Source organism: Vulpes lagopus, chromosome 10 (assembly GCF_018345385.1).
Source record: "Vulpes lagopus strain Blue_001 chromosome 10, ASM1834538v1, whole genome shotgun sequence".
NCBI classification, from domain to species: domain Eukaryota; kingdom Metazoa; phylum Chordata; class Mammalia; order Carnivora; family Canidae; genus Vulpes; species Vulpes lagopus.
Genome location: NC_054833.1, coordinates 19,949,410 through 19,976,695, shown reverse-complemented (window position 1 = coordinate 19,976,695; position 27,286 = coordinate 19,949,410). Strand labels below are relative to the sequence as shown.

General features: G+C 38.7%; 1 protein-coding gene across 1 annotated transcript in view; it reads right to left on the bottom strand.

The window, feature by feature from the left end:
• Nucleotides 1–27,286, bottom strand: part of F13A1 (coagulation factor XIII A chain) — a 159,502-nt gene that overhangs the window by 58,073 nt on the left and 74,143 nt on the right. The window contains exons 7-8 of the mRNA XM_041771892.1: nucleotides 8,761–8,935; nucleotides 5,645–5,783 (exon numbers count right to left, since the gene is read on the bottom strand). Coding sequence (XP_041627826.1) covers nucleotides 5,645–5,783; nucleotides 8,761–8,935 — 314 coding nt within the window. The remainder of the gene's footprint in view (nucleotides 1–5,644; nucleotides 5,784–8,760; nucleotides 8,936–27,286) is intronic.

The following is a 27,286-nucleotide window of genomic DNA, read 5'->3' as shown; positions in this document are numbered from 1 at the left end:
CCTGGGAAAAACAAAATAAAACTGTGATTACTTTCCACTTGGATCACTGACTAATTCAACATTGAGTTGAAACTGATAAATACAAATTTGCTAGTTCACAATTGTTTTAAAAAATTAAATTATAAAAGCCAGTTTAATCAACCCTACTTAATTTTAAATGAAAAGGCAATAAAAGGAAATAAAGACTTGCTAATTGTTGCAGTATTAGCCCTTTCTTACAATTATCTTTGGTATCACATAAAATGTTTAAAGCTCTGAGTTAGGATGTTTTCTACATCTGCCAATTGGCTCATCAACCAGAATTTGAGAAGCTGACCAGTCAGCTATGGGCCTGGGTGTACACATATCTGTTCAGCCCCCTTAGTCCTCTAAGACAAACCCACCCCTTGCTCTCTTAGTTTCAGAGAGTTCAACAGACAACAATGTTCCAGATTCCCCTTGGAGCCAATAGCTTTCTAGATCCTCTGACTCCTTTTAGTCCAGCTTCTAAGTCTCTTCCTCCTATGCCCCTTTCCATCCTGCTCACATCCCTAGAGAAGTTGTTCATCTCCTGACAATGGAGCTTCAAGTGGGGTGGGCAGAAGCGTGTGTCATTTGTGCCCTTGGGATTAGACAGTGCCTAGAGGGTAGAGAAGTAGGAGAGGTGGTGATAGGTGGAGAGCAGGGATGCATCCTCACCCCTAAACAATATTAACTTTGCCTGCTCCTCATTGAATTAACAGCCTGGGGGGCATTAGTTCCTTTAGGAAGGTGGGCAAGAGCCAGATGTTCTTGATGGTGCAAAGGAAGGAGGTGGCAAGGGGCTGGAAGGTGAGTTAGAACGAGTTTTGATATTCAACAACTGTGGTCATAAGATTACAGGCTAACTCTGCATGAGCTTTCATTCTTTCCTGCCATGTCCTTAGAGCAGATTGATCTCTGGTTGTCTAATCTCAATGCTTTTGACTCTTATAGACATATCCCTGAGTTTCATCTGTGGGTCAAGGTCATTTCCTAGGCATTCCATCTGTGAACAGCACAACCAGAAGATTGCAGGGGGGATAATGGCTTTGAGTCCACGGCTACTTCCCATGTGAACAGCCTTTCCCTTTGCTCCCTGGGACTTAGGATGGAAGCCCCTTCCCTTCATCCCCACGCCCCCTGGCTCATGTTACAATCCATCCTATATTTTTTATAGAGTTCTGCATCTGGTTGTGTCACCCACGAACATTGGATCAAGCTCCCCAAGGGTGGTGACTGTAATTTCTCTTTGAATCCTTAGCATCTGGTATTTGGATATATTAGTGCACAATAGTGTTTGTTAAATAGATTACATGACATTTAGTCAGTTAAATGAGCATCAAAAATGTCTTCCAACCAATTCCATTTATGAAGTCCTTGCTCTATGCTCTGTACCCTGTTACATGCTGGCAAAACAAAGGAAAATAAATTAGATCATACATTGCTTTCCCCTATGGGGGTTGCAGTCTGGTGGGGGCCAGCCAAGAGGTGGGCTTAGTGCTTTCACCCAGAATCATCAAATCTGACTACATCCTCTCTAGCAAAAAGGACACAGGATAATGCTTTCATTTAGAAGAGACTTTCAAGTGAAATACCTTCAAGACACTAATAAGTGCCACCAACTCTTTTAAAATTGTTTCCATTTCCACTGTGATAGTCACATAATGAGGTGAGCTCTTTCGAGGGGAGGCCAAACTGTCGGTTTACTCCTGCACATTGGGGTGAGCCATGTTCCTTCTCAATGAGCCCTCGTATCCCTATTCACTGTTTGCACTATAGCTAAACATTGTGGAAGCATTTTCATTAAACTGTCTGCAGTGATTCATAGATGCCTTCCTCCAGAGGTTGCACATAATTCAAAATCCATTGGCACATGAGAGGCAGGCAGCTTAAATTGCCCCTTGAAGGATATGTTACCTTGGGTTGGTCCACTCAGAATTTCATTTGCTACAGTGAGGTCCAATTACTCTGCCCAGCTGTACCCTCTAAGGTTCCTTGGCCCCTCCTTCTCCTGAATCGCTAAGAAGACTCTTCCCTCTATGGATATTAAGGGTGGTTACTCCACAAAATTGCTGCTCCCTGCAAGGTGAGGCACTCTCTGAGGGGAAATCCACAACGGAGGGAACTGAGGTGCCAAACCAGGAAGCAGGCACATAAGCAGTTAGCCCTCCTCCATGGTCTGTGGTGCTAAGGGGAAAAGAGGGTATGGGCTGAAATTCACCCTTTGTCCCCCTTAGCTTTGGGGAGTGTTGAGCATCATATGCCCTCAAAAGCATTCTTGCATGTTCATTCTCTCTGAATCCTTCTTACTGGCTTACTTCTGCTTTGGCCATGCTGGACTTGGCTGAGTCAAGGGGAGGACAACGCCCTGGGTCACAGAGACTCAGCTGGACAAATTAATTCACCACTAATTATGTACCATCCAGGATACCTCAGTGTTAAAGAGATGGTAGAGGCACAAGACAAAGAAACCAAGAAGTCATTCTGGTTGCCTTTAGAAAGAGAGGAGGAGCCAGGGCAGGGAGGGCAGGAGCCACGCACAAACCAGGAGGGAATTGGGGAGAGTCTGCCTGTCTGGAGCCTGTGCAGGAAAGTGAGTCTGGGGGCTTGGGGAAGGCCACTTGCTCCTGAGACCCCTTCTAGGAAATTCATTAGGCTGTGTTTTGCCAGCCATGTTGTAGTGGCCTCTCAATGATCAACTGATGCCCACCAAATCACCTCAGCCCTCCTTGCCCTCAGCTTCTGTCAGCCTTCTCCCTTGCTCACCAACCTATAGCTCAGACAGCTCTTGCTTCTTGCTGGTGGCCACTACTAATCTGATCTGATTAGTAGGCACCAAGGAACACTCCCTCTGGGCCCAGCACTATGGTAAGTACTTTACCTGTATGACCTCATTTAATTGTTACAGCTACCCCATCAGGAAATGGGTTGCCCTCACTCTACTGAAGAAGAAGATCAGAGAGGTGAAGTCATTTTCTCAAGGTCACACAGTGAGTCACTGTCTAAGCCAGAGCTTGTGCAGAGGTGCAGTTGTGGTGACCATGTACCAAAAGATGTGTCTAGGGAAAGTCTCCACCAGCTTTCTCAGTCAGGGGGGATCCTAGAAGTTCTTTTGGTTTTATGGAACATCTTTAGTTTGTAGGGTCCACTAGTATTTGCTCTGGGGTGTGTGTGGTGAATACACAAATTTCTGCTTTTGTTTTAAAAATAACTCAAATGTATAGAAATGGCACAGTCATCTGAGGACATGGGACACCCCTCTTTTCCCTGACTGTTACAATGTGCTTAGGTTGATGGCAACATATTGCCTCCAAGCAATTCCAGCTGTGTGGCTAATAATGAAGGCAATAATGACAGCTAACATTCATTAGGCACCTGTTATGCTCAGCTCTGGGCTGAGTGAACTAGGAAATTGTCACCTCTACTTTAGAGGAGGAAAGAGGCACAGAGAGGTTGTGCCTTGCCCAAGGTCACACAGATGCTCAGTGGCAGAGCTAGGCTTTGGACTCAAACCTGATGGAGCCCTTGGGTCAGACATGTGCCAAGTTGGGTTCACATCAGCTTGTTAGACATCAGTCATCATCTATTGAAAACCCACTCAGGCACCAAGCAAGGGGAGGGAAAAGGAGCTTCGGACAGTGGTCTGATGATGGAGGACAAATGAGGCTCCCAGACCAGGGAACATAGTCCCAGAGTGATGGGGCAACTGTGGAAGGCAATGAGGGAGCAAAGATTGACAGGGACAGAGAAAGCAATTCAGAGTAGGAAACTGAAAAACAAGAGGGTTACCAAGAGCAAGATCTATCAGCTTCACAATTTGGTATCAGTTTTGTTTGGGGATTCATGGGGTTATTTGTTAGGGTGCCCTTGGGGACTCATGGTGGAAGCATTTAGATTAAGGAGAAAGGAGGCATAATTTCGAACTGCAGTTGGCTCCAAAGGCATTGCATGTCTCTCTCTCTCTCTCTCTCTCTCTCTCTCTCTGTGTGTGTGTGTGTGTAAGGAAAGGTACACAATACAGAATACCAAATAATTCTCATTTGCCATTTTTGACTGTCATGACAAGCTTTTGGGGTGGCTATTTTCGTCTGTTTTTGTCATTCCATATACATGCAGGGCTGCTATACTGCTATTCCAAGGGCTTAAATGATGCTTTAAATTGCTGTTCAATTTACAGAGGGGAGGTTTGGTCTTGTCCGTACTCTCTTGCTTGTCATTGCTCAGCTTATTCCCTTGAAATGAACTGCGCTATTTTTTATTCATAGTAGCATTCTGCTACTAGTTCCCTGATTTCCTTTTTTCCACATCCTCCAATGAGCGTTTACCAGTACTGGCAAGTTAATACTGCTCTTACAACTGTGATCCATTTCTGTAACACAGGGGAGTTAAGACAGTTCTAACTTTTAATTTCTCTTAAAATGAGCTTGTACTTCCTCCCATCCCCATTTGGATGCTCTTGCAACTGACAGTGTTTTAGCTTTATTACTTATAAAGAACATCCATAGGAGACACATTTTTATTCCAACTAGTTCAATGTGTGGCAATTTCCCCCCATACCTACCCTCATAAATAACCTTTACCTTTGGATTTTTAGAATATTGTTCTGGACTGACTGGGTCCCATGGACAAAGGAAATTTCTTTGGGATCTTAAAACTCCACATAGCCAGCTTGTGATGCAGCTGCTCAGGGCAGTATAAGAACTATGTGGTTGGTATTAGTGACAATTTCAACTTTATTCCCATTGCTATCCCTGTTTAAAAGATGGAGTCACAAATCACAGAGAACCACATCTTTATATTCAAAGAGCAATTTCAAGGGTGGCTTGGTGGGTCAGTTGGTTGAGCATCTGACTCTTGAATTTTGGTTCAGGTCGTGACCTTGGGGGTTGTGAGTTCGAGCCCCAGGTCAGGCTCTACGCTTAGCGGGGAGTCTGCTTGAGATTTTCTCTCTCTCTGCCTCTTCCCTCAGTTGAATGCTCTCTCTCAAATATAAATAAGTAAATCTTAAAAAGAAAAAAAAAAGAGCAATCCCATACTGCAAGGCAAAAAATAATGTGGTTAAGGGTCAGAATCACTTTGATTTTATTCTCAGTTTATCAGATATCTGACCTTGAGCAAATTACTTTAATCCCCTCTGGGCTTCAGTTTCCTCCTCTGTAAGTGGAGATACTAATAAGCACCCACATGATACAGCTGTTAAAAGAATAAGATGTGATCATTTACACACAGACACTGGTACACAGTAAATGCTTAATAAATGCTAGCTATATTACTCCTATAGTCTTGACATAGAGAATGCTCAGCTCCCCTATCTCTGCCATTCACCAATAATATTCTTATACTAAGTAGAGAGGAACTAGTACGGGCTCTAGCCTAAAGGCATAGCTAAAACTATGACCTTTTTGGTGGCTGCTGTTGTAATGCAATGATCGATCTTCATTACTAGAAATGCAAACTGCCAGTTCAGTAACATTTCTCATTCATTTGCTAAAAACAATCTTTCCCAATCAGACATTTCTGCCTATGGTATTGAATAGTCATTAAAATAGAAGGGAAAGAAACATTAGAGCCAGTCTGTCTTGTGGTAAATGTGTAATGTCACTTTAATTTGATATCAGCAAGTGCCCTTGTAAATCAAACTCACCACACTGAATCCTTGGTGAGTTTGGAGTTCACGTTCCCATCTTCTTCCAGGAAGATGTCCATTTGCAAGTTGGCATCATTGTCATGGGCTGAGAAGTAATTGGTAATGACTCTTGCTGGTATCCCAAGGCATCGCAAAACTGCAGGAAAGGACAGACCATAACTAAGCTCATCACCAAAATTTAATAAATACATAGTGAACAATTCCTTCTCATAAGGGGCTTCCTTCTTGAACAATAAGGAAAGCCCTTTTGCACATGTTATCCTCAAATGTCCCATACCGAAGAAGGGGGACTATTGTCAAAGTTCAGGACTATGGAGAGAAGAAACCTTGCTGTGTGATCATTCAGAATAAATAGAATAAAAGGAATAAAATCCCAATAATGAGGTTCTAATTGTTTAGTTGCTAATCATACAATCATTAATATAGTATTGATTTAGTCCATCTAATGGGACTATGTTCCTGAAAATAAAATTTTAAAAAAACTCAGCTAGATTTTATTTATTTATTGGAGAGACAGAGAGAGCACAAGCAAGAGGAGGAGCAAAAGGGGAAGAAGGACAAGCAGCCTCTCCACTGAGTGGGGCCTGTTGTGGGACTTAATCTCAGGACACTGAGATCATGACCTGAGCTGTAGTCAGACCAGGCACCCTGAAGAAAGACAAATACCATATGATTTCACTCCTATGTGGAATTTAAAAAATGAAACAGATGAACATTGGGGAAGGGAAGGAAAAATAAGATGAAAATTGAGAGAGAGGCAATTCATAAGAGACGCTGGACTCTAGGAAATAAACTGAAGTTTGCTGGAGGAGAAAGGGGTACGGGGAAAGAAAAATTGGGTGATGGGCATTAAGGAGGGCAGTTGACATAATGAGTACTGGATGTTTTATGCAACTGCTGATTCACTAAATTCTACCTCTAATAAAAAAAAAAATTTAACTGGAAAAAAATCTCAGCTAATAGGAAGTTACAACAGAGGTCCTCAGTGGAGTTTGCTCTCCTGGCTAGAATTTGCTCTCGTGACACTTGGTGGAGGGTGACACTACAGATTCATTTTAATTGCTAGATAATAAATTACCTGGATGCATCTCTTGCCATATGTACCTATTGATTAAACTCAATCCAAATGCCCTCTCTGGCTCCCAGGATGCCAGACATCAGGGCTCATTGAAAATAATTCAGCTGACAATTTTAAGATTAATGGCTTGGCTTGCCTTTTTTTCTCAGAGTAGTTTAGCATTTTTAACCAAAAGCAATCCACTTCCTTCAATAGAACAACCTTGGAAGTCCAAACTCAAGTCTGGTAGCATTCAAGTGTCCTCACTAACTGATTTAATCTTAATACCCTGAACAAAAATGATGGCAGCCACCACCTCCTTCCTACTTCCCTCTTCTTATATTGATTCACAGACCATTCAAGTCACAGCTTTACCAGTAAGATGATTGGCACTCTAGCTCTATTTCTGGCTTATCACTAATTCACAGAATCAGACTCATTCCAGACTTTGCCCAACTCATAATTTTAAGACAGATGAAGCCTGACACTGGGCCACCAGTGCCTCCTTCCTTCCAACTTCTCTCTTAGGGTTTATTCTTACCATGCTTTCCTTCACATTGTGTTTCTGTCTTTTCTTAGCTTACCACCAAAGCCTGTTTTCAAGAACAGGCTAATGACACTTTCATACAAAAAGCATAAATAGATCGGAAGTGTTCACTATTTTATCTGGTTCTAAGCCCTAAAGAATTACACTGGGGTCTTGAAATTGTAGGCAGCAGGAAAACACAAGGCAGAGGACCTTTTCTGTTTTCCTGGAAGTATTTCCTAGGAGTGGTTGCTCCTATTGAGCATCCTCTATATAGTCTGGGTTTGAGGGAGGGGGAGCTACCTCTAATCGTTAGCCCATCAAGAAGTTCAGCTTCTATCTAGGACCTCAGAGACTGGCACTCTAGGAAACGGGTATACTGGCCTTTACTACTCTCAAGAAATATATTCCTTTGTCTTTGGGTACCCAAATGGCTAAGAAAATAGTCTTACTCAGTTTAACACCACAGAAAAACAAAAAGCACAATACAAGACCTACAATTTCTTCCCACTTGGATCACTGACTAATCTTGGACTATCACACTTTGAGCTAAAACTGAGAGGCTTCATGATCATTTATAAAAAATGACCTCATCCTGGCTTCCAGCCTCCAACCCCTCCTTGATTTTCTGATTAAAAGAAAAATGCTAACTAGGTAAAACATTCTTTATTAAAGAGCAAGCAGAAGGGACACTTCAACTTGAGCTTAATATTTTTTCCAAGGCTGTAGAAATGGCAACTGAATGAAAATCATTACCAATGATGAAGACATACTGAAATAAATGTATTTTTAAAAATATTCACTGAATTAACAATAATATTGTCTAGGCCTAGCCTGGCAAATGGCATTTCAAAAAATGATGCATGAAGCTAAAGAGAATAATTCTGTTCCCATATGTTTTCCTCTATAGATTAGATGTTGCGTAGATTAAAAACCAGAAGGGAAAGTGGGGAGTAAAGATTGTTCATTAAGTTCTGATATCTAATTGCTCAGAGGCATTGAGATTCCCATGTAAAAATGGAGATGAAACCACCTGTCACAATCCCTCCCACAGCTAGGGTAAAAATTAAGTGCATATATTTATAAAACTCAGTGGTAAACAATAAGCTAATAAACATATTTATAACACTTCAATTACAAATAAGCAGTATGTATCTTTTATTATTTTAAAATTTGTTAACTTAATCTTTTAAAAATGTGGATGGATTACTGAAAAGAAAACGGTGTATCCTTTCCCTCACATAATTTCTTGGCCCCTGGGACCCCCATTTCTCTGGGTGTTGAATGATGGATTATGTAGGAAGTAGTCCATCATTCTTTCTATAATGATTCTGCAGTCAAAGAGAAACTATGAGCATATTTGGCCCAGTACAATTTAATTATGCATTGACTACATCCCAGAATAGCCATCTATAAATTCTAGAGAGCTAACAGGGGTTGCTAGGTCTCTTTGACAGTTTATAGATAAAATGTCTTGAAGTAAAATTCCCTTTACATTAAAAAAAAAATGTAACTCAATTGGCTACTTACATGTGTTAAAGACACCAGCAAAAACCCAGCACTGACCATACCGGACTGGACTCTTAGTACTCTGGTATTCCAACAGAATGTCAACGCTTCCAGTCCAGGCTGATGGGGGGACACCATATGCATAGATATTGTCCCAGGATCCAACAAGGACACCTTCATCGTCTTTGGCATTAACCTAAATGAGACCATGAGTGGTAAGAAGGAACAAAGAACACTTAGAAGAGTTCACTCCTACTTTGACATCAAGCAAGCTAAGGCATCCAGTGCCTTCCAAATGTCCTACATGATAAAAACAATTCTACTACTATTCCATTCACTGGTGTGTTGTCAGGGAAAGTGACACAATAACTACCTGTGCAAGAGAAAACTAAATAACCAAGATTGCCTCTCAAATAACATATTATTGTAGTTAAGGTAGTGTTGGATAGCTGCCAAGAAGAGTTGTAATGTCTTCTCTACATAGTTAGGGAAAGATATGCAAGGGACCCTTGGTCTGGTTGGAGTAGTGAGCGAAAGAGAAAGAGCACTTGTGAAAGAGGACAGCCCAAGTAGGGATCAAATAGGGATCTTGCTTTTGTGGAAGGATAGTTCAAAACTGACACATGAAAAAGATGTATAGGTAGAATGGGGGAGTCCAAAGTCTCATGGTCTAGTGAATTTTGACTTTTTTTAAAAGGATTTTTTAAAAAAATATTTTATTTATTTATTCATGAGAGACACACAGAAAGAGGCGGAGACACAGGCAGAGGGAGAAGCAGGCTCCATGCAGGGAGCCCGACATGGAACTCCATCCTGGGTCTCCAGGATCACGCCCTGGGCTGAAGGCAGCACTAAACTGCTGAGCCACCAGGGCTCCCCGCGAATTTTGACTTACACACTCTTTTACAAACTGAAAAAGTAAACAGATGTCATAGGAACCATTAAGATTTAATAAGAAATTAGATTTCCATGGATACCTTACAAAGTTTGTTTTAAACAAGTTGCGTTAAAAAAGTATTTCCTTTATGATTGTTTAAGGTGATAAGGTCTTGTAGTTTTGTTAAAAGATATCTCCACTTACAGGAAGGGCCTGGGTATTATTGTGTAAATATGGGGTAGACTTAAAAATGGCAATCTTGAATATTTGGGAAAATCTTGCTACATACTCAGACCACAGTCTTCTGGTACCAGCAGAGCTCAAGTGCAGGAGCAAAGACCTCTTGAGTATAGCCATTGAAAAGGCTAAGAGGTAAGCATTTCAAGTCATCAGTTTTGGAGGAAGCACTACTGAATCTTACCTCTCTCAGTGTAACTTTCATCATGTTTAATTATACTTCGAAGATTATCTAGGAAAGGAGCAGCGGGAGCTTTTCCAAAACTGGTGCCACTTCAACAATGTGTATATACTGACATGACTTGTCATGTTTAGAGTTCTGATCCTCAAAGCATGGTCTATGGACCAGCAATAGTGGCATCCCCTGGGAACTTGTTAGAAATGTAGAATCTCAGTCCTTGCCACAGACCTACTGAATCAGAGTTAGTCTGCATTTTAATAAAATCATGGGATGTTTTCTGTGCATGTTAATTTGAGAGGCATAGGTTTAGTCTATGCCAAGAAGACATTAGTAAGCAACGTGAAACATATGATTGAAGCAGGTGTGTTTGGATTATGAAAACCATAGAAGATATATTACAATATGGGAGCTTTATGTGTTCACTGCCTTGCAAATTAACAGCTCAGTCTAAACACTTGCCCAGACCTCAATCTTAGGCTTGCTGAGTTTAGTTGTATAGAAGTCTATTCTTTCCCACTGGGTCATGAACTCATTGAGAATAGAGATTTTTAAAAAATCTATGTCTTTTTTACTTCTAGCAAGTATGGGCAAAGAGCAGATGTTCAATAGTGGTTAAATAATCACTTGTATATTCAGCAAACATATAGGTATTATATATCTGAATAGATATTAGACTTTCTTCCTGGGGAGATATGAACAGGAAACCAATCAAGTGGAAGTAAATGTTTACTAATGTTAAGACAGAAAGATGTACAGGTACGATGGAAGCCCAAAGGAAGTGGTTATCAGTTTCATCAGGTTGGAAGGCAGTGATGGCAGTAGGCTGAATAGAGGAAATTACATGAAAGCTAGGTCTTGAGCAGTTGAGGGCCAGACAAGGCCATCTACATAGTAGAAACAGTTTGAACAAATGCTTGGTGTAATGAAACAATATGGCAGGTTCAGGGACTTGCTAGGATATCATGTAAGTAGACCATATTGGATGAAATAGAGAATATCAAAAGAAAACACTTAAAATGTGCAAACACCTTCTACTGAGAATGACAAACCCTCCACTGAAATATGCACTAGTACTGAGTTGCATTTCCCAAAGAGGGTCCTTCTGGAAAATGTTCTTTAAGTCACCATTCAATTTGATTTAGACATACTATCCCTCCCCTCTTGATTCTGTCCATTCAGGCTAAAGTAAAGGTAACTACTCAGTTGATTTGTTTAATGTAGAAAAAGTAATTCTTTGGAGATTTCTGAAGGGCCTTGTTCAGCTAATTGCAAACTCATGCCTTTGATGTAAACTTCAACTTTATGCTATAACTCTATGAAATGACTGGAGTGCAACAGGATTTAGTCAACCATTTTGGCTCTATATTTTTCACTAATATTTCTTACAGTTGCATTGGTTACTTTAAATTCTGTATTTGTTATAATGAAGTCTGAAGAGTGCCTTGGTAGGTTATGATGTGATTTGGTCTTTGTGGATAGGTAGATTCAAGTTGAACTCACAACACCATTTCCTTATCCTTATCATTGGGAAATAGAATAAAGCCTATGAATTTCAGAGGTAAAAGTTCCTAAACTATGGATTTAATGACAATTCTCAAACAGATAGCCATTAACTAGAGGACTATTAATAGCATCTGGCTGACCTCAGTCAGCTAAGGGGAAGAATTAAAAAACAAAACAAAAAACAAAAAACAAAACAAAACAAAAACCCTCTCTCCTCTATGGACCTTTTAATTGTTAATGCTGAGCTGTTTCCCTATTGCTAGATAAATCACAACTCTCATTTATTAGCATTTGGTTGGATTAGCTACTGTTTTCTAATTAGAATATTGATTTCTGAGGGGTCCAGACACAGAAAGAAGTAAGTCTTTAGTGGCATATATAAAGGGTTAAATTAGTATCACCCTCCCTAGACAACTAGATATATTTGGAGGACATTTCAAGGGCATGAATATGAATTCTTTTTCTATGCCACAATGGGCTGCTTTAATACCCTGTCATGAACTCAGAGTTTGACCAGTGTCAGAATGAAATGTCTTGGATTCACATCATTGATGGTCTAGGAGACAAAGTTGGTTACGACTTTGGACAGGGAGCATTATTCAACCACATTAAGGCTGCACTACATTGTTTTACCATAATTAACCTACGATATGGGAAAAGTAAAGAACTAGTCCCCATAAAAGTCATTATCAGCAACCTCAGTGGCATAACATAATTCAGTAAACTTCCAAAGCTGGTTCCAGGAAAAAAAAATGAGAATTATAGATTGAAATAGGCAACATGGCCTAGCTCCTGACCCTCACCACCAGTTCTCAGAAGCCCTATTGTCAAATCCACAAAATCTTGTAACTTCTCATTTGTATTTCAAAATCTGGAAAGAAACTAGTCGAATTAAAATGCTGATTATTATTTTTTTTTTCTGAGCAGAACAGTGGAAACAATTGCCATGGAGAAATGGGTAAGAATGATCTACATCTCTAAAGAGGTAAACACTCTGGGATTAGAGTGGGGAGTTGACATAAAGCCTGAGACTTACCCGTGCAACCATCCACCCCCAATGGAAATGAGATACACCTGCAATTAGGCAGGATGGATTATTAGATGAGAAATTTAGCAGAACCTTAAAAGAAAGAGCAGAGCCCCGAATACTCTAACAGATGTTGCCATCTCTTCAGCTCCCCTCCCCTCCCCCTCCAACCTTCTCAGGGTACTAAAAAGTAGATGGAATGAAAAACATTGGCCTCAAACTGTAGTTCAGAGGAAAAATCAAATTACTCTTTAATTGGGAAGTGTCAAGATTTCACCTACACTATATTAGGGCAAATAAGACACTTGGAGGAGAATTATGCAAGTATGACATGAATAAAAAGAAAAGAAGTGAGGAGGGATAGACAGAGAGGGGAGAGAGGGAGGGAGAGAATGAGAGGGAAGAAGATGGAGAGGGAGAGAAGGGAAGAGAGAGAGAGACGGAATATGAAAAAGATAATACATAGAAGAAAATAAAATTAAAGAACATAAAGGAATGTTCTCACAACTTCTTAGGAGATCATAGACCTAAAGGACCAAACTGAGAACCAAATCACATCATCATGGAACCAAAAGTAAAAAGTATAAACTATAAGAAACAGTAGATGCTGATAAAAAATAAAATTAATGACATAGAAGAAAAGCTTGAGTTAAATGAAATAATATGAAAAATATAAAGAGGTGAAGTTATTTGGAGATGACGTAATAGTTATGGAAACAAGGATAATAGAACATATGGATAATTAGTATCTTTATCACAGAGAACCCAACAATGGGATGACTGAGTGGCTCAGTCAGTTAAATGACCAACTCTTCATTTCAGCTCAGGTCATGATCTCAGGGTCATGGGATCGAGACCTTTGTAGGGGCTCCCAGCTCAGTGGGGAGTCTGCTTGAGATTCTCTCTCTCTCTCCCTCTTCCTTTGCCCTACCCCCAATCATGCTCTCTCTCTCACTCTCTCTAAATAAATAAAATCTAAAAGAAAATAGATAACAAATGAAGCAGAAGACATATTTATGACACAATATAATAAAATTTTACCTAATTGAGGAAAAATTGAATCTATACTTTGAAAAAACAATCTGTGCTCTAATGTGATTTGAAGCAGAATTCTCATTGCTCCAGAGCTTTAATTAATTAAACGATTTGAACTTAAGAATAAAGAAGTAATTGTTCAGTCATATAGGCAGAAAATGCAAATTAGCAACAAGGGAGGAAATAAGGCTTCCTTTAAACTGCTCTGCAGCACCATTCAAAGGTAAACATAGTCAATCAATATTTGCACAGTCCTGAGAGAAAGTAAGGTTGACCCAAGAATCTCATGCACAGCTAAGAGGTTCTGCAAGGGTAAAGGCAGCCAACACTCATTTTCAAACATGAAGAATATCAGTGAATTTAGTGTCCATTAAAACCAAACTACTCAAAAAGTGATATCAATAAAATTAAGGGCTGAATCAAACAAAGAACCCAGGAACAAAGACACTGTGGTAAAAGATCCAATGATAAGGGAAACCTGGGTGGCTCAGTGGTTGAGCGCCTGCCTTCAGCTCAGGGCGTGATCCCTGGGTCCTGGGATCGAGTCCCACATCAAGCTCTCTGCAGGGAGCCTGCTTCTCTCTCTGCCTCTCTCTGTGTCTCTCGTGAATAAATAAGTAAAATCTTTTTAAAAAATCTAGTGATGAGAAAAACTCATAGAAGTTTAAAGACCTTTGGGAATGATAGTGTCAGAATGAATATGAATTTTAACTTGATAATATGATAATAACATTTTTAAAAAATTAGGAGGGAGAAGGAGAATGAAGTGCTGATGTTTTAACGTGTTGGTCTCTCCTAGTTAATTGACATCATTTAAAATTAAAACATACTGTAAATATATACAATTAATTTATTTTTTAATGGTTTTTAAATAATTTTAGAAGGATCTGTTAAGAAATAATATTTATTGTAGTGAAAAAACATTTATTTGACATTTAACAATGTCTTCTGTTGCAATTCAGCTTTATATTTCTGTGAAAGCAAAATTTAACAAGATCAAATGAAACTTAAAATTAAATATAATTTGAGTGCAATTAAGCATATTGCTTTTAAATTGAATAGCATGACACCATTTGGCATAAAGGCAAGCAAACAGACCAACGGAAACAGGCTCCAGAAATAGTTAATATGTATTTAACATATAGATATATTCAGTATATACATTATGTATTAATATATAATATTTTAAAATATATTTTAATATATGATATGTTTATTATATACAGAAATATATAATATAGTTATAATATAATTATAAATATAATTTTTGACAAGATCATAAAGATAATTTCATGATCAAAGGATAATCTTTTTTTAAAGGTTTTATTTATTTATTCATGAGAGACACACAGAGAGAGGCAGAGACACAGGCAGAGGAAGAAACAGGCTCCTGCAGGGACCCCGATGTGGGACTCGATCCCAGGACCCTAGGATCATGCCCTGAGTCAAAGGCAGACCCTCAACTACTGAGCCACCCAGGTATCCTTCAAAGGATAATCTTTACAACAAATGATGCTGGGACAACTGGATAGTCATATGCAGAAATGAACTTTGATTCATACTTTATGTCATATAAAAAATATCTCAAAATGGACCATACACCTAAATATAAAACCTAAAACTATAAAACTTCTACAGGAAAACAGGAAAAACATTTTATAACTTTGGTTAGGCAAAGATCTCTTAGATTTAATACCACAAAAAAAAAAAAAGAAAAGAAAGGAAAAAATAATTTATAAAGAATATATCTACGAATTAGCATTCATCAACTTATGAACTTTTACTCTTTAAAAGACATCATTTAGAGAATGCAAAGGTAAGTCCAAAAGTGATGGAAAATGTTTGTAAACCACATTTGTGATAAATGACCTGTATTCGGAATATGAAAGAACACTAGAAACTCAGTAATAAGAAAATGAGCAAAATTTAAAACTACAGGCAAAATATTTGAACAAATACTACATCAAAGGAGATACATAGATGGCAAACAATGCAACCCCAAAGATTCTCAACATCATTACTCAGAGGGAAATGCGAATTAAAACCACAATGAGATAATATTATATACCTATTGGAAAGTCGAAAATTTAAAGGACTGATCATATCAAGTGTTGGGGAAGATGTAAATACCTGGGACTCTCAAACAACTGCTGCTGGTGATGTAAAATGGTATAATTACTTTGGCAGTAAAAATTCTGCCAAAATTCTTAAAGATTAAACAAAAACCTATCATATGACCCAGCCATCCCACTCCTAAGTGTTTAAGACAAATACAAGCTTATGTTTATATAAAGGCTCTTGTATGAATAACCCTAGCTTTATTTGTAAGGGGAAAAAAACTGGAAATAGCCCAAATGTCCAGCAACAAGTAAGTGGATAAGCAAATTGTGGTTCTTCTATATAATGGAACACAACTCATGGATAAGAGGAATACAAGCAATAGCATGAATGAAACTAAAGATAAAGAAGCTTGAAAGAAGCTAAACAAAAGAGTACATACTGCATGATTTATGTAATGTTTATGTAAAATTCTAGAAAATATAAATCAATGTGTAATGACAGAAAGCAGAGCAGTGATTGCCTGGGGATGGTAGACAAAGCAGAGGATTGTTAAAAGGAGAAATTAAAAAGGAAACTTCTGTGTAGTGATAGATACGTTCATTATTTTCACTTTGGTGATGATTTCATGGATGCATCAAACTTTTAAAAATGTGTTCTTTTAATCTGCTCATTTTATTGTATGTTAACGACATCTTAACAAAGCTGTAAGAAGTAAGTGCAACATTTTTTAAATTAGCATTGATAGTATAATATCATTTATGATTTTAAAACAATATTTATCTACTTAAATATCTATGTATCTAGTTGGAATGATGTACATCAAATATTAATAATGGTTATTTCCTGGTGGTACAATTTGGGGTTTTTTTGAAGAAAAGATTTTTAGAAGATTTTCATCTTTAAATTTTTCTGAATTGTCTAAATTCTTTTTTAGAGAGCAGTATAATTTTTTAAAAGATTTTATTTATTTATTTGAGACAGAGGGAGAGCATGAGGAGGGTGAGGAGCAGAGGGAGGAGAAGCAAACTCCTCCCTGAGCAGGGAGCTGGATGGTCTCAATTCCAGAACCTAAGGATCCTGACCTGAGCCCAAGGCAACCACTTAACTGACTGAGCCATCCAGGTGCCCCAAGCATTATAAGTTTTTTAACCAAAAAATTTAAAAAGATCTTTCGTAAGAAGAGACTGGAAGTAGATATGAAAGATGTTACAGTGTTCAATTCTTAAAATAGAATATACACATGATGTCTTTTTCTTTATAATTTTATACATGTTTAGAAGCTTCCTGGGTATGTACCTTAGGAGAGAGAACAGTTAAAATATCTTCTGTGCTCAGTGGGGTGGTGCATCTCTGAATTCCAGGCTGAAGCCCATGAGGAGTGATTACACTGGGTTTGTTCAGATATGGGGAAAGGTAGAGGCAATGCTCTTTGAGGCCAACAATTCAGGAATTGAGCCATCAGGGTCTGGAGACCGTGGGAAATCCATTCAGGAACTCGTGCTTTTTGAGTGAGAAGCCTTTTGAATGGGGTGGCTGCCGGAGGACTAGCCTGTGCTCGGTTCTGAAGTGGAACTGCCAGTAGAGTAGCTCCTGTGATGTTAAGGCTGGGTTCTGGGGTCATACTGGATCGACCTCCACCCCAGGATCAGAATAAGCCCTAGTTTCCTGTACAATTCAAAGGACAGGGAGGGCCTTAAAGCATAAACACTATTGGACTTCTTTCCAATTTTGGTCTTGGGGAATTGGACCGATTTTCACCTGATTTTGAAAAACAGCAAATAGTGACATTTCTTAATGCTCCAATTTCCTGAAACATATATGTTTATGTTTTATATAATTACAGTGTTTTCATGCCTCTTTTTAAGTATGCAAAGGTATTTTTCTTATACTGTGTGCACATTGTATGCGGTTATGATGAAATAACTTTTCTTTGTCATAAAGAAAGCTATTATATTCTGTTAAATTTCACTGTTAAAAGTTATGTTCTCCTAAAGGCTAGGATTTCTGTAACTCTTGTAGAATACAGTTTTAATACCTAATCCTGCCTGTAACAGTTTCTTGAAGACCACTGGATATAAATTTTGGGTAACATGAATGAGCTTCCAAGATGGAGAGCTAAATTTGAGAAGGAAAATAATGACTCCTTGAGTAAAATTCTTTCGAGGTTTTATGAACCACAAGCCCCCAGCTACAATGTAGTGGTGATCAATCTTAGCTGTAGGTGGAAGTGGTATAGTGGAAGTCAAACTGTGCCCAAGACACTCTAGGGATTTGGGAAAGCAGCTCAGCAGTCACTGTGTCGGGGGTGGAGGAAGAGATGATTGAGTGGTGGTGGTGGTAGCTTCAGGCACCATCTAGCTTCAATGACAAAAGCTCTGCTTCTTTCTCTCTTTTTCTTTCTTTCTTTCTTTCTTTCTTTCTTTCTTTCTTTCTTTCTTTCTTTCTCTCTTTCTTTCAGATTCAAGTGATACTTGCTTGAAAAAAGTGGTTCCAAAAACTAAAATTTGAAAATTCATTGATCTAGGAATGTAGAGATCTGTTTCTTGTGTCTTCCTTATCATTTGTCAAGTTAGGTGGCAAGTATGAGGGAGAAGAGCAAATACATGAGAGAAAGAAATAAAGTAGCAAGAACCCTATTTCCTCCTTTGCTTGGATCCTCAACTTTGATCCCTTTGGAGCTTTTATAACACCTCTAATAGCTAGGATTTTGATCCAAAGAGTAAGAAAGCCATCTATTATCATCTTGGATTTTCACAGTGGTGGGCTTAAGTTTTTTTCTGCCTTGGTGCTATTAGAAATGTCATTCTCTCTTCCTGGAATGCCCTTCCATATTCAAACCCTTTCTTTACTTGGTGCATGCCTACTAATTCTTTGCAACTCAGCTGGCTTCATTCTAGAAATCTGTATCTATCACTTTGATTTGGTTGTCCTTTCTCTGTGGTCACATAGTATTTTTTGCTTTGTAATGCTCTCCTATTTATCATATTGCCTTGTGTCATTGGTTGATTATCTTTACTTTCATTGTAGAAAGGAAGATACAATGCTATTTGATTATGTATCCTTAGTACCAGCACAGGGTGAATAATCAATAAGTTCTGCTAAATGGGGACACCTGGATGGCTCAGTGGTTGAGCATCTGCCTTCAGCTCACGGTGTGATCCTGGGGTCCTGGAATTTAGTCCTGTAGTGGGCTCCCCAGAGGGAGTCTGCTTCTCCCTCTGCCTGTGTCTCTGCTTTTCTCGGTGTCTCTCATGAATAAATAAATAAAATCTTTAAAAAAAAAGTTCTGCTGAATGAATAAATATGGTGTCAGTGGAAAGTGTGTGCAAGTCACTTTTCAATATTTCTTAGATCAAGGCAAATGAGTTAATCAGAATGTAACAGATATTTTGTTGAAATGGAGGAGAATAACCAAACAACATAGTAAAAAGAACAAAGTTGGAGGACTGCCTAATTTGAAGATTTACTGTAACACTACAATAATTGAGATAGTATGGTATATAAGGACAGACAAATAGACCAATGGAAGAATACTGTCTAGAAATGGATCCACATTTATATAGTTATTTGATTTTCAACCATTACCAAAGCAGTTCAGTGGGGGAAAAGATAGTCTTTTTAACAAATGAAAGTCTGTGATAAATGAAAGTTTTCCCAACAGTCTTTTCAACAAATATTACTTGAATAAATAGATAAACCAGGAAAAAAATTAAACCTTGACCCCCTACCTCACACCACACAGAATGGCACTCAATATGGATCACAGACCTAAATGTAAAAGCTAAAACTGTTAAGCTCCCCCAAAATCATAGGAGAATATCTTCATGACCTTATGGAAATAACATTATTTCCTAGGGTGGATTCTTTAAAAAAAGTTTAAAAATTGAATTTCATAAAATCTTAAAACTCCTGTTCCTTAAATATACTATTAAGAAAATTTATTGGCAAGTGATATTCTGGGGGAAAATATCTTCTATACACATCTGACGAAGCACATATATTCAGAGTATACAGAGCAGCTACAACTCAATAATAAAAAGACAAACCATCTAATAAGAAATTAGGCAAAGGGGCGTCTGTATGGCTCAGTGGTTGAGTGTCTGCCTTTGGCCCAAGGTGTGATCCTGGGGATCCTGGGATCTAGTCCTGCATCGGGCTCCCCGCAGGGAGCCTGCTTCTCCCTCTGCCTGTGTCTCTGCCTCTCTCTCTGGGTTTCTCATGAATAAATAAAGTCTTTAAAAAAAAAAAGAAATTGTGCAAAGACTTAAAAAGATATCACACTGAAAAAGACATATGAATGGCAATAAATGCATGGAAAGGTGCTCAATATCACTAGTCATCAGAGAAATAAAAATTAAAACCCCAAAGAGATACCACTATATAACTGCTAGAATGGTTAAAATTAAGAAAGCTGAAACACCAAGAAAAGGTGAAGCTGTGGAAAACTGGAGGTCTCACGTATTTCTGTCAGGAATGTAAGTGGTCTACTTTGGAGAACCGGCAGGTTCTTATAACATTAAACACGTATGGACCCTATGACCTAAACATGCCACCTTGAGCTACTCGCCCCAGAGAAACAAAAACATATGTATAAGACTTGTACAAGAATGTTCATAGCAGCTTTATTCATAATAGCCCCAAATTGGAAATATCTCAAATGGCCATCAACAGGTGAATGGATAGACAAATTATGATCTAGAATACAATGAAATGCCACTTAGTAATAAAAAGGAACACATTAAAGACACATGCAACAACTGATTGAGTAAAATAAGCCAGCTCCAAAAGGTACATACTGTATGAATCCATTTATGCGAAGTTTAAGAACAGGCAAATCTAATCTGTTGCAAGAAATCAGAATAGCAATTGCCTATGGGGTGTGGATTAACTAGAAGAAAGCACAAGGGAAATTTCTGGGCTGAAGATCATGTCTGTATTTTTGTGATAGTGATTACCTCAATCAAAACTCACTGAAATTTGCAGTTAATATCCATACATTTCACTATATGTAAATTTTACCTCAGGAAAGAAAAAAACCCATGGAATCAACCCTAACCTATACGGTAAAGCATAAAACCACTGTTATACAAATGGCCTCTGGTATAGGTACTCCACACAAGCTCTGACAGGGGTGGGTAATTAGATTCATTTTTCAGGAAAACCATTACAACTAGAGATTATTAACTTTGTTCCCTTAGTAACTGAGGATTCTTTTTTGGCTAAAACATATTTTACTAATTGATAATCATGAGAGAAAGAACCAAACATAGAGAAAGCAAGAGAGGGAGAGAGGGAGAGAGAGAGAGAGAGAGAAAGAGAGGGAGAGAGACTGTGATTTTAAGCTATTTGAGTGTCTGCTTTTTTCATTGCTATACTACATGCTGTAGGGCTGGTACAGACAAGTGTCCAAAATACCTGAATGACAGTAATAGATGGACGAGAAGGGCAAAAAGGCAGGGTAGGAAAAGGAAAAGAGAAAGCTGTCAGGAGGAGGAGGGGAAGGAAAGAGTGTGGAGGGAACCCAAAGTGCATAACACTGTGTGGTGGATCCTAAAGACTTTGCTGCATTGTATCCATCAGCCCTGGGGGTGGCTGTCCCAGGAGACCAGGGCAGCCTGGATTGCACAGCTTTGTGGTAGTGGGGAGAGTGCTGAAAAGCATCCTCATGTTTCAGAAATAGCCTATGTGATTATAAAATAGGTGCAGCATTGAAACCTCATTCCAGGAAAGCAATTCAAGCAGAGCAGACTTTTAGATTGACTACGATGATCACATTCGAGAGATGGTTGGTAATAAACGTCTGTTTTTCTCCAAAAATATGGGAAGAACAGGCATAAGAAAAGCAACCTTAATAATTGAGAAATCAAGCTGTTTGCCCACAATTGGAAACTTCATTACCTTGCTGACTTTTACCATAAGAGAAAAAAAATGATGTCAGTTCATTGTCCTTTCCCCATGACCCCCAGGCCTCAAAAAGAAGGATTGAATCAGACAAGGCTTGTAAAAGGAGCTCATGTGATATGGAAGAGGACAAATTCAGGGAAATATAACATTGTGTATGGGAATCTGAGGTCAAGCAACCTGAGATCCATTTCCAGTTCTACCAGTGACCTTGGGCAAGTGATTTAACTTCCTGAGAGCCAATCTCTTCATTTGCATGTTATTTGTTTATGGAATAAATACATTTTCTCAGTAGTGATCTGAAAGCATTGTTGCTGGGTAAATTCTATTTACCCATCCACTTCCAATGTATTCATTAACTGTAAAAAAAATCCTTCAAAAAGCAAAAAATGAAAATCCCTAGTGAATAAGGTGATATTATGATAGTATGTTAAGTTTAAGATCAGAGTTTGATAGCCTCGGTCATTTCTGAACTGTAGAAATGCCTCTCATGCTTAGGAGGCATTTCTTGACTCCAATTTTAACTTGATTCCATTAACTTGACTCCGATTTTAAGGGTTTAATTTAGAATAGGTATTTTAGTATTTTATGCTGTTGGACTACAATAGCATTTTTCATTAATCCTAATCTGTAAATTCTCCAGAATTGCCACCATTGATCGAGGTGTGTCACCATGGAGAAGTTATAAAGAATAGCAGAGGGTTCTTTTTCTGCTATCCTGGGCCTGAAGTAAAGGGAAAAAAATTAAAATATGAAATCTAAACAAATTGTCAACACAGAAACTCTGGATGAGAACTCCAATCCATTACGAAGCCTACCTCTGGCAATGGTCACCAGCCTAGAAAATTTTAACTCCTAGGCTTCAGTTAAGTTAGTAATGCAGGTATGTGTGCCCTTGTCACTCTTCCAAAACATCAAAAGGAAGTGGTATCTTTACCTTTACAAAGGCGGCACCAAATCACATGTGCTCTCACGGATTGTCTGGTGGTAGTGATCAGAAGGGACTACAGCCACCAATAGAAGTTCTGACTGACAATTATATAAATTATATAAATCTTTGACACAAGAATGGGGAAACAAATTATTATTACATAGTCATGCTTTTTTGATAGATGAAAAGTTTCCAAAATTAAGGTGCCTCTGGGGAAAGGTGAAAAAGCTCCTCAGTGGTGGCATGATTGGGGACAATGGCCATTAAGCACCTGGGTCCTTAGTACATGCGAATCAAGGCGTTTTTAGTTGCTATCAGCAAAGGCTCAACTAGACGGTGCTTTTTAAACTTTTATTTTATTTCTTTAAAAATAAAACTGTTAGGGAATTATGCTGTGGTTGGTCTGTATAATTAGGGAATAGACTTTATCTTGTTATCTCTGACTTCACAGTAGATTTGGGATGGCAGAGGGGTAGAATGTCTAACCCAAGTGAATTTTTAAATGCAATCTGAGTAGTTGTACTAGTTGGTTGCTTGAAGAAGTTTGCTTGACTTGAAGCTTCCAGTAAGATGCCAAAGTCAGCAACTGGAGAAAAATAAAAACGTGGTTTTGTAGTAAGCCTCTTTTGGAACTCCTTGGCAAGATATCACAGGAGTGATGTCAGTACTGTTTTTTTTTTTTTTTTATTTAAGTATGGAAAGAAAAAAAGCCTGTCCAAATACTAGGACAAAGAGAAGTGGAAGCAAAATGGGTAAGTAAAAAATAGTTCTATTTTCAGTTTATCCATGGTCATGTATGCTAGGGGATAAGAAGCCCCGGAGTCCATCTTGTCTGCAAAGTCTGCAGTCATTCGTCTTGTATTGGGCTTTAAGAAACTCCAGGACCTAACTCTAGTTGTGGTCAGTTTGATTTACTAGCTGGAGTCCAAGATTTTTTTAATAACACTAAAAAGTACACCAAACATCGATTGGCTAAAAAAACTTCAATCTTGAGTTAGTTCCCAAAAGGCACAGTCAGAACAAGGTATTAATGGGGATTAATGATGGCACTGTGGTTCGATATTAGCAAAAGACCAGGGTTAAAAATAAATGTGCATATCTCAAGGGAAGCAGGAAAGTCCAGGCTGGCAATAGTATAAAGACTGGAATTTTAAAATATGAAACTATATTGACATTGTTTCTCCTCTCTTTCCTTCCAAAATTTCTCAATAATGTTATGTTATTAATATTAATGTTATTAATATTATTATTGAATTAAGCCCCTTGAGGGGCAAATTACCCCCAGCTACATTTTCCTGCAGTGTTTTTGGTGACTGGTTCTTTAGGTATAATTTCCACCACAGAGAGGGGTTCCCATGAACAATAGCATAGTTCATTATTGCTATGGGCCCTTATCAGCCATTCTTCTACTTTTTGTCCAATATCCCAACACTTGTTAGGTCAGTGTTTAGTCCTGGGAAAACATGCAAAGCTCGAGAGATTTGGTTTCCCACACAACTCTATGCTTATTTCATCAGAGAATATGTCATGCTGTGTTGACATGTTCTACTCATCAGCCTGTCTTTTCTATTAGACTATAAGCTCTTTAGACTATAAGCTCTTTAGACTATAAGCTCTACAAATGTACGCAAATATCTAGACTGGTAGATTCTCAACAAATACCTGTTGAATGTTGAGTTAATATTGAGTATTTTGCTGCCATTGGCATCATCACATCAATTGTTACCACCATCACCACCATCACAATTATCCCTATGATTGTAATCATCACCAACACCATCACTGGCACCACTGCCAACCACCAATACCACCATCAAACAATATTTGATGCTTCAAATATTCCCAAAGAGGATGCTTCATCCTCTTTGGGAACTCTTTCCTCAGACACTCAATGTCTCTAACTATTTAGAATTCTCTGATTTAAGGATGCTTGGGTGGCTCAGTGGTTGAGCGTCTGCCTTTGACTCAGGGTGTGATCATGGAGCCCTGGGATTGAGTCCCATATCAGGCTACTTGCATGGAGCCTGTTTCTCTGCTTCTTCTGTCTCTTCCTCTCTCTCTCTGCCTCTTTCTCTGTGTCTCTCATGAATAAATAAAATCTTTAAAAAAATAATTCTCTGATTTATACCTTTTATCACTTATTCCCTATTTCAAAATTCACCTATTCTGAATGTCATTCCCTTGGGTTTTTTTTTTCTCTAAAAGACAACTACTTAACTCGATGTAGTAATTGTATTATTAGTACTGATGTGTTGGTAGTGGCCTTCTAAGGTAATATGATCTGACAGTAAGAACACTATCTTTTCCAGATCAGTCATTTATTTGCTACGTGACCTCAAGTGACATCATTCTCAAGGGCTTCTTCACCTAGAAGACCCCTGGAGAGTCTTGGCAGATTTTATGTACTGGTTCTGTGTGCATTTCAACATAGACTTTTTGTTGATCAAGTCTCAACCCAAAGGAGGGAACCTGAACGGAGGTGAGATATTAAGGATTTCACAGTGAAAAAGCTGGTGGTACCCACAACAGTGACCACTGAAGCAGCAGTGTGTCTCCCTGGAAAACCTCTCTGCCCACTCTTGCTGCCAGATCCAATCAGTCACGGGACAGGTAACCACCCAGCAGTAATGTCAGACTATACTGTCATTGCCTTTCCCCTTTCCCAGGACTGTGTTGTTTTTGTCACAGATGGCATAGCACAACTGTTCAGATAGTCTGACAGAGGCTCCGAGTCCATGCTTGGTTTCTTCACGGTAATTCAGAGCCAGCAATGGAATGGTTTATTAATGCCCTGTGAACAAAATAAATTTTCAGACAGCACAAAGTATCCTTCTACAATTTTCCTGGCACATTTCCTGGCAATTGTCCTGGTGGGGACTGTCATATCAGATATGAGGTAGAAAGAAAACAACAATCAAGCAATGTAATTTAAAGGAGAAGGTATGACTTTGCACAAGTTTCTTCTTTTTTCTAATTTCCTCTATTTAAATTTTTTCTCTCTTAAATCAGTCTGCAGTGTGGCTTTAGGAAAATGCACCACTCAGAATTCTGAAGAGCCTAAATAAAGGTTAGCTTATGTAAGGTTATAATATCTCAGACCCAATCCCCCGACAATGAGATTACAGGATATTTAGACTTTCTTTCTCTTGGGAAAATCCAATAGCCCAAGGCTGTCCAGATTGTCATAAACTTTTCTGGTTTTCACATCAAAGTGAAGTAACAGCAACTCAAAATAAGAACAAAATAAGATACTGAATTTATAAAAAAAAAAAAAAGCAGAAGAAAGAAGAACATTGGCTTGAAGAATAAAAGGATATATGTGCTACCACTGGGAATAACAAATGTGGTTTGAGCAGAGAGACAAAATTCTGTTTTAAAGATGAAGTGAGGCCTGGAGAGGTTGAGTGATTTGTCCTGAGTCACACAGTAAGTTAGTGGTAGAGTCAGAGCTGAGGGGTCTGATCTGACATGGGCCAGCTCTTCCTATATGATGCCCCCTCCACTTTTGCATCAGTAGAGGAATGAAAACCAGCAGGTTTTGGAAAAGGTAAGAAGACAAATCCTCTATGCAGATGAGAAGAGAGGGTTATGTCCATTGCATAGCTAGGAAACTGAACCACAAAGGGGTTTAGTGTGTGGTCCTCACTGGGGGTGATTTTGATCTCCAGCGAACATTTGGAAATATCTGATGACATTCCTGGTTATCACAGCTTGTGGGTAAAATGTACTACTGTCATCTCTAGGGTAGAAGCCAGGGATGCTGCTAAAATCCCCATGACAAAGGGGGTTCAAGATGTCGACATTGGACAATACATATTTTTATCTGGGGATTTTTCACTTAACATCCAGATTTATATCACTATTATTATTAGAAAGTTTGCACACCAGAGTTACTGTCTATACTCATTTACTTTTGTGCACCCACCAACTTCCCTGCAAATTCCCTGCCAATCTTCTGTGTTAAACTTTGTCGTGACCACAGTAGGCAAATTTGTCTTTGGGGCCTCAATCATCTGCTCTTGCCTCTTCCCTACTCTGACCTCTCCAGGCTGCTCATCCCCCCTCCTTTCTGGTGGCATTTGATCCCAGGAAATTGAACTGAAGTCAATGCATTGCCCCTTCCAGAGAATTTGCATGTCACCCTGTACATCTGTTCTAGTATATGTATCCTGTGAAAGGAATTTCCAGCCTCAGTGACCAGGCTGGGGAGATACTTAAGAAGAATTCCTAAAACACCCTGCAGCAGTCTCTGTTCTTTCAGCCGACGAGGCCAGCCCCCTAAGAAACCATGCACAGGGTCCTCTGTGTCGGTATCAATGTTCTGTCCAGACTCATGCAACTTTAGACCATTTTGTTTCTGGGCTTTCTAAATACATCTTCTCATATTTTAAGGCAAAGCTTTGAGAAATTTGAGGGGGTCTTTGTTATGTTTTTCTTTCAGTCTATGTTTAGCTTCACTCAGTAATTTCAGGATAGATATCCAGAATTTGTGAACAGAATTGCCTAAAAGACCAGAAAACAGTTGCTTTTTAAAAAGTGTCATGTCTTTTATTTATTTTCAGAGGCTCAAAATTTCAGTTTCTAAAATCATTACAACTGAATAGATTTTGAAAAGATTTATGAAGCTCTTCTAAGAATTAAGGGAGAAAATGGATATGAAAGGGTTTCAAAAACTATCAAACGTATATTTTGTGTACATAAACAATGGTGGAGGTGGAAACAGAAATATCACCAAAAACGCCCAGGGTGAGACAATCAAGAGAACTAAAAGGCACGTTTCAGAACAGGGGAAGA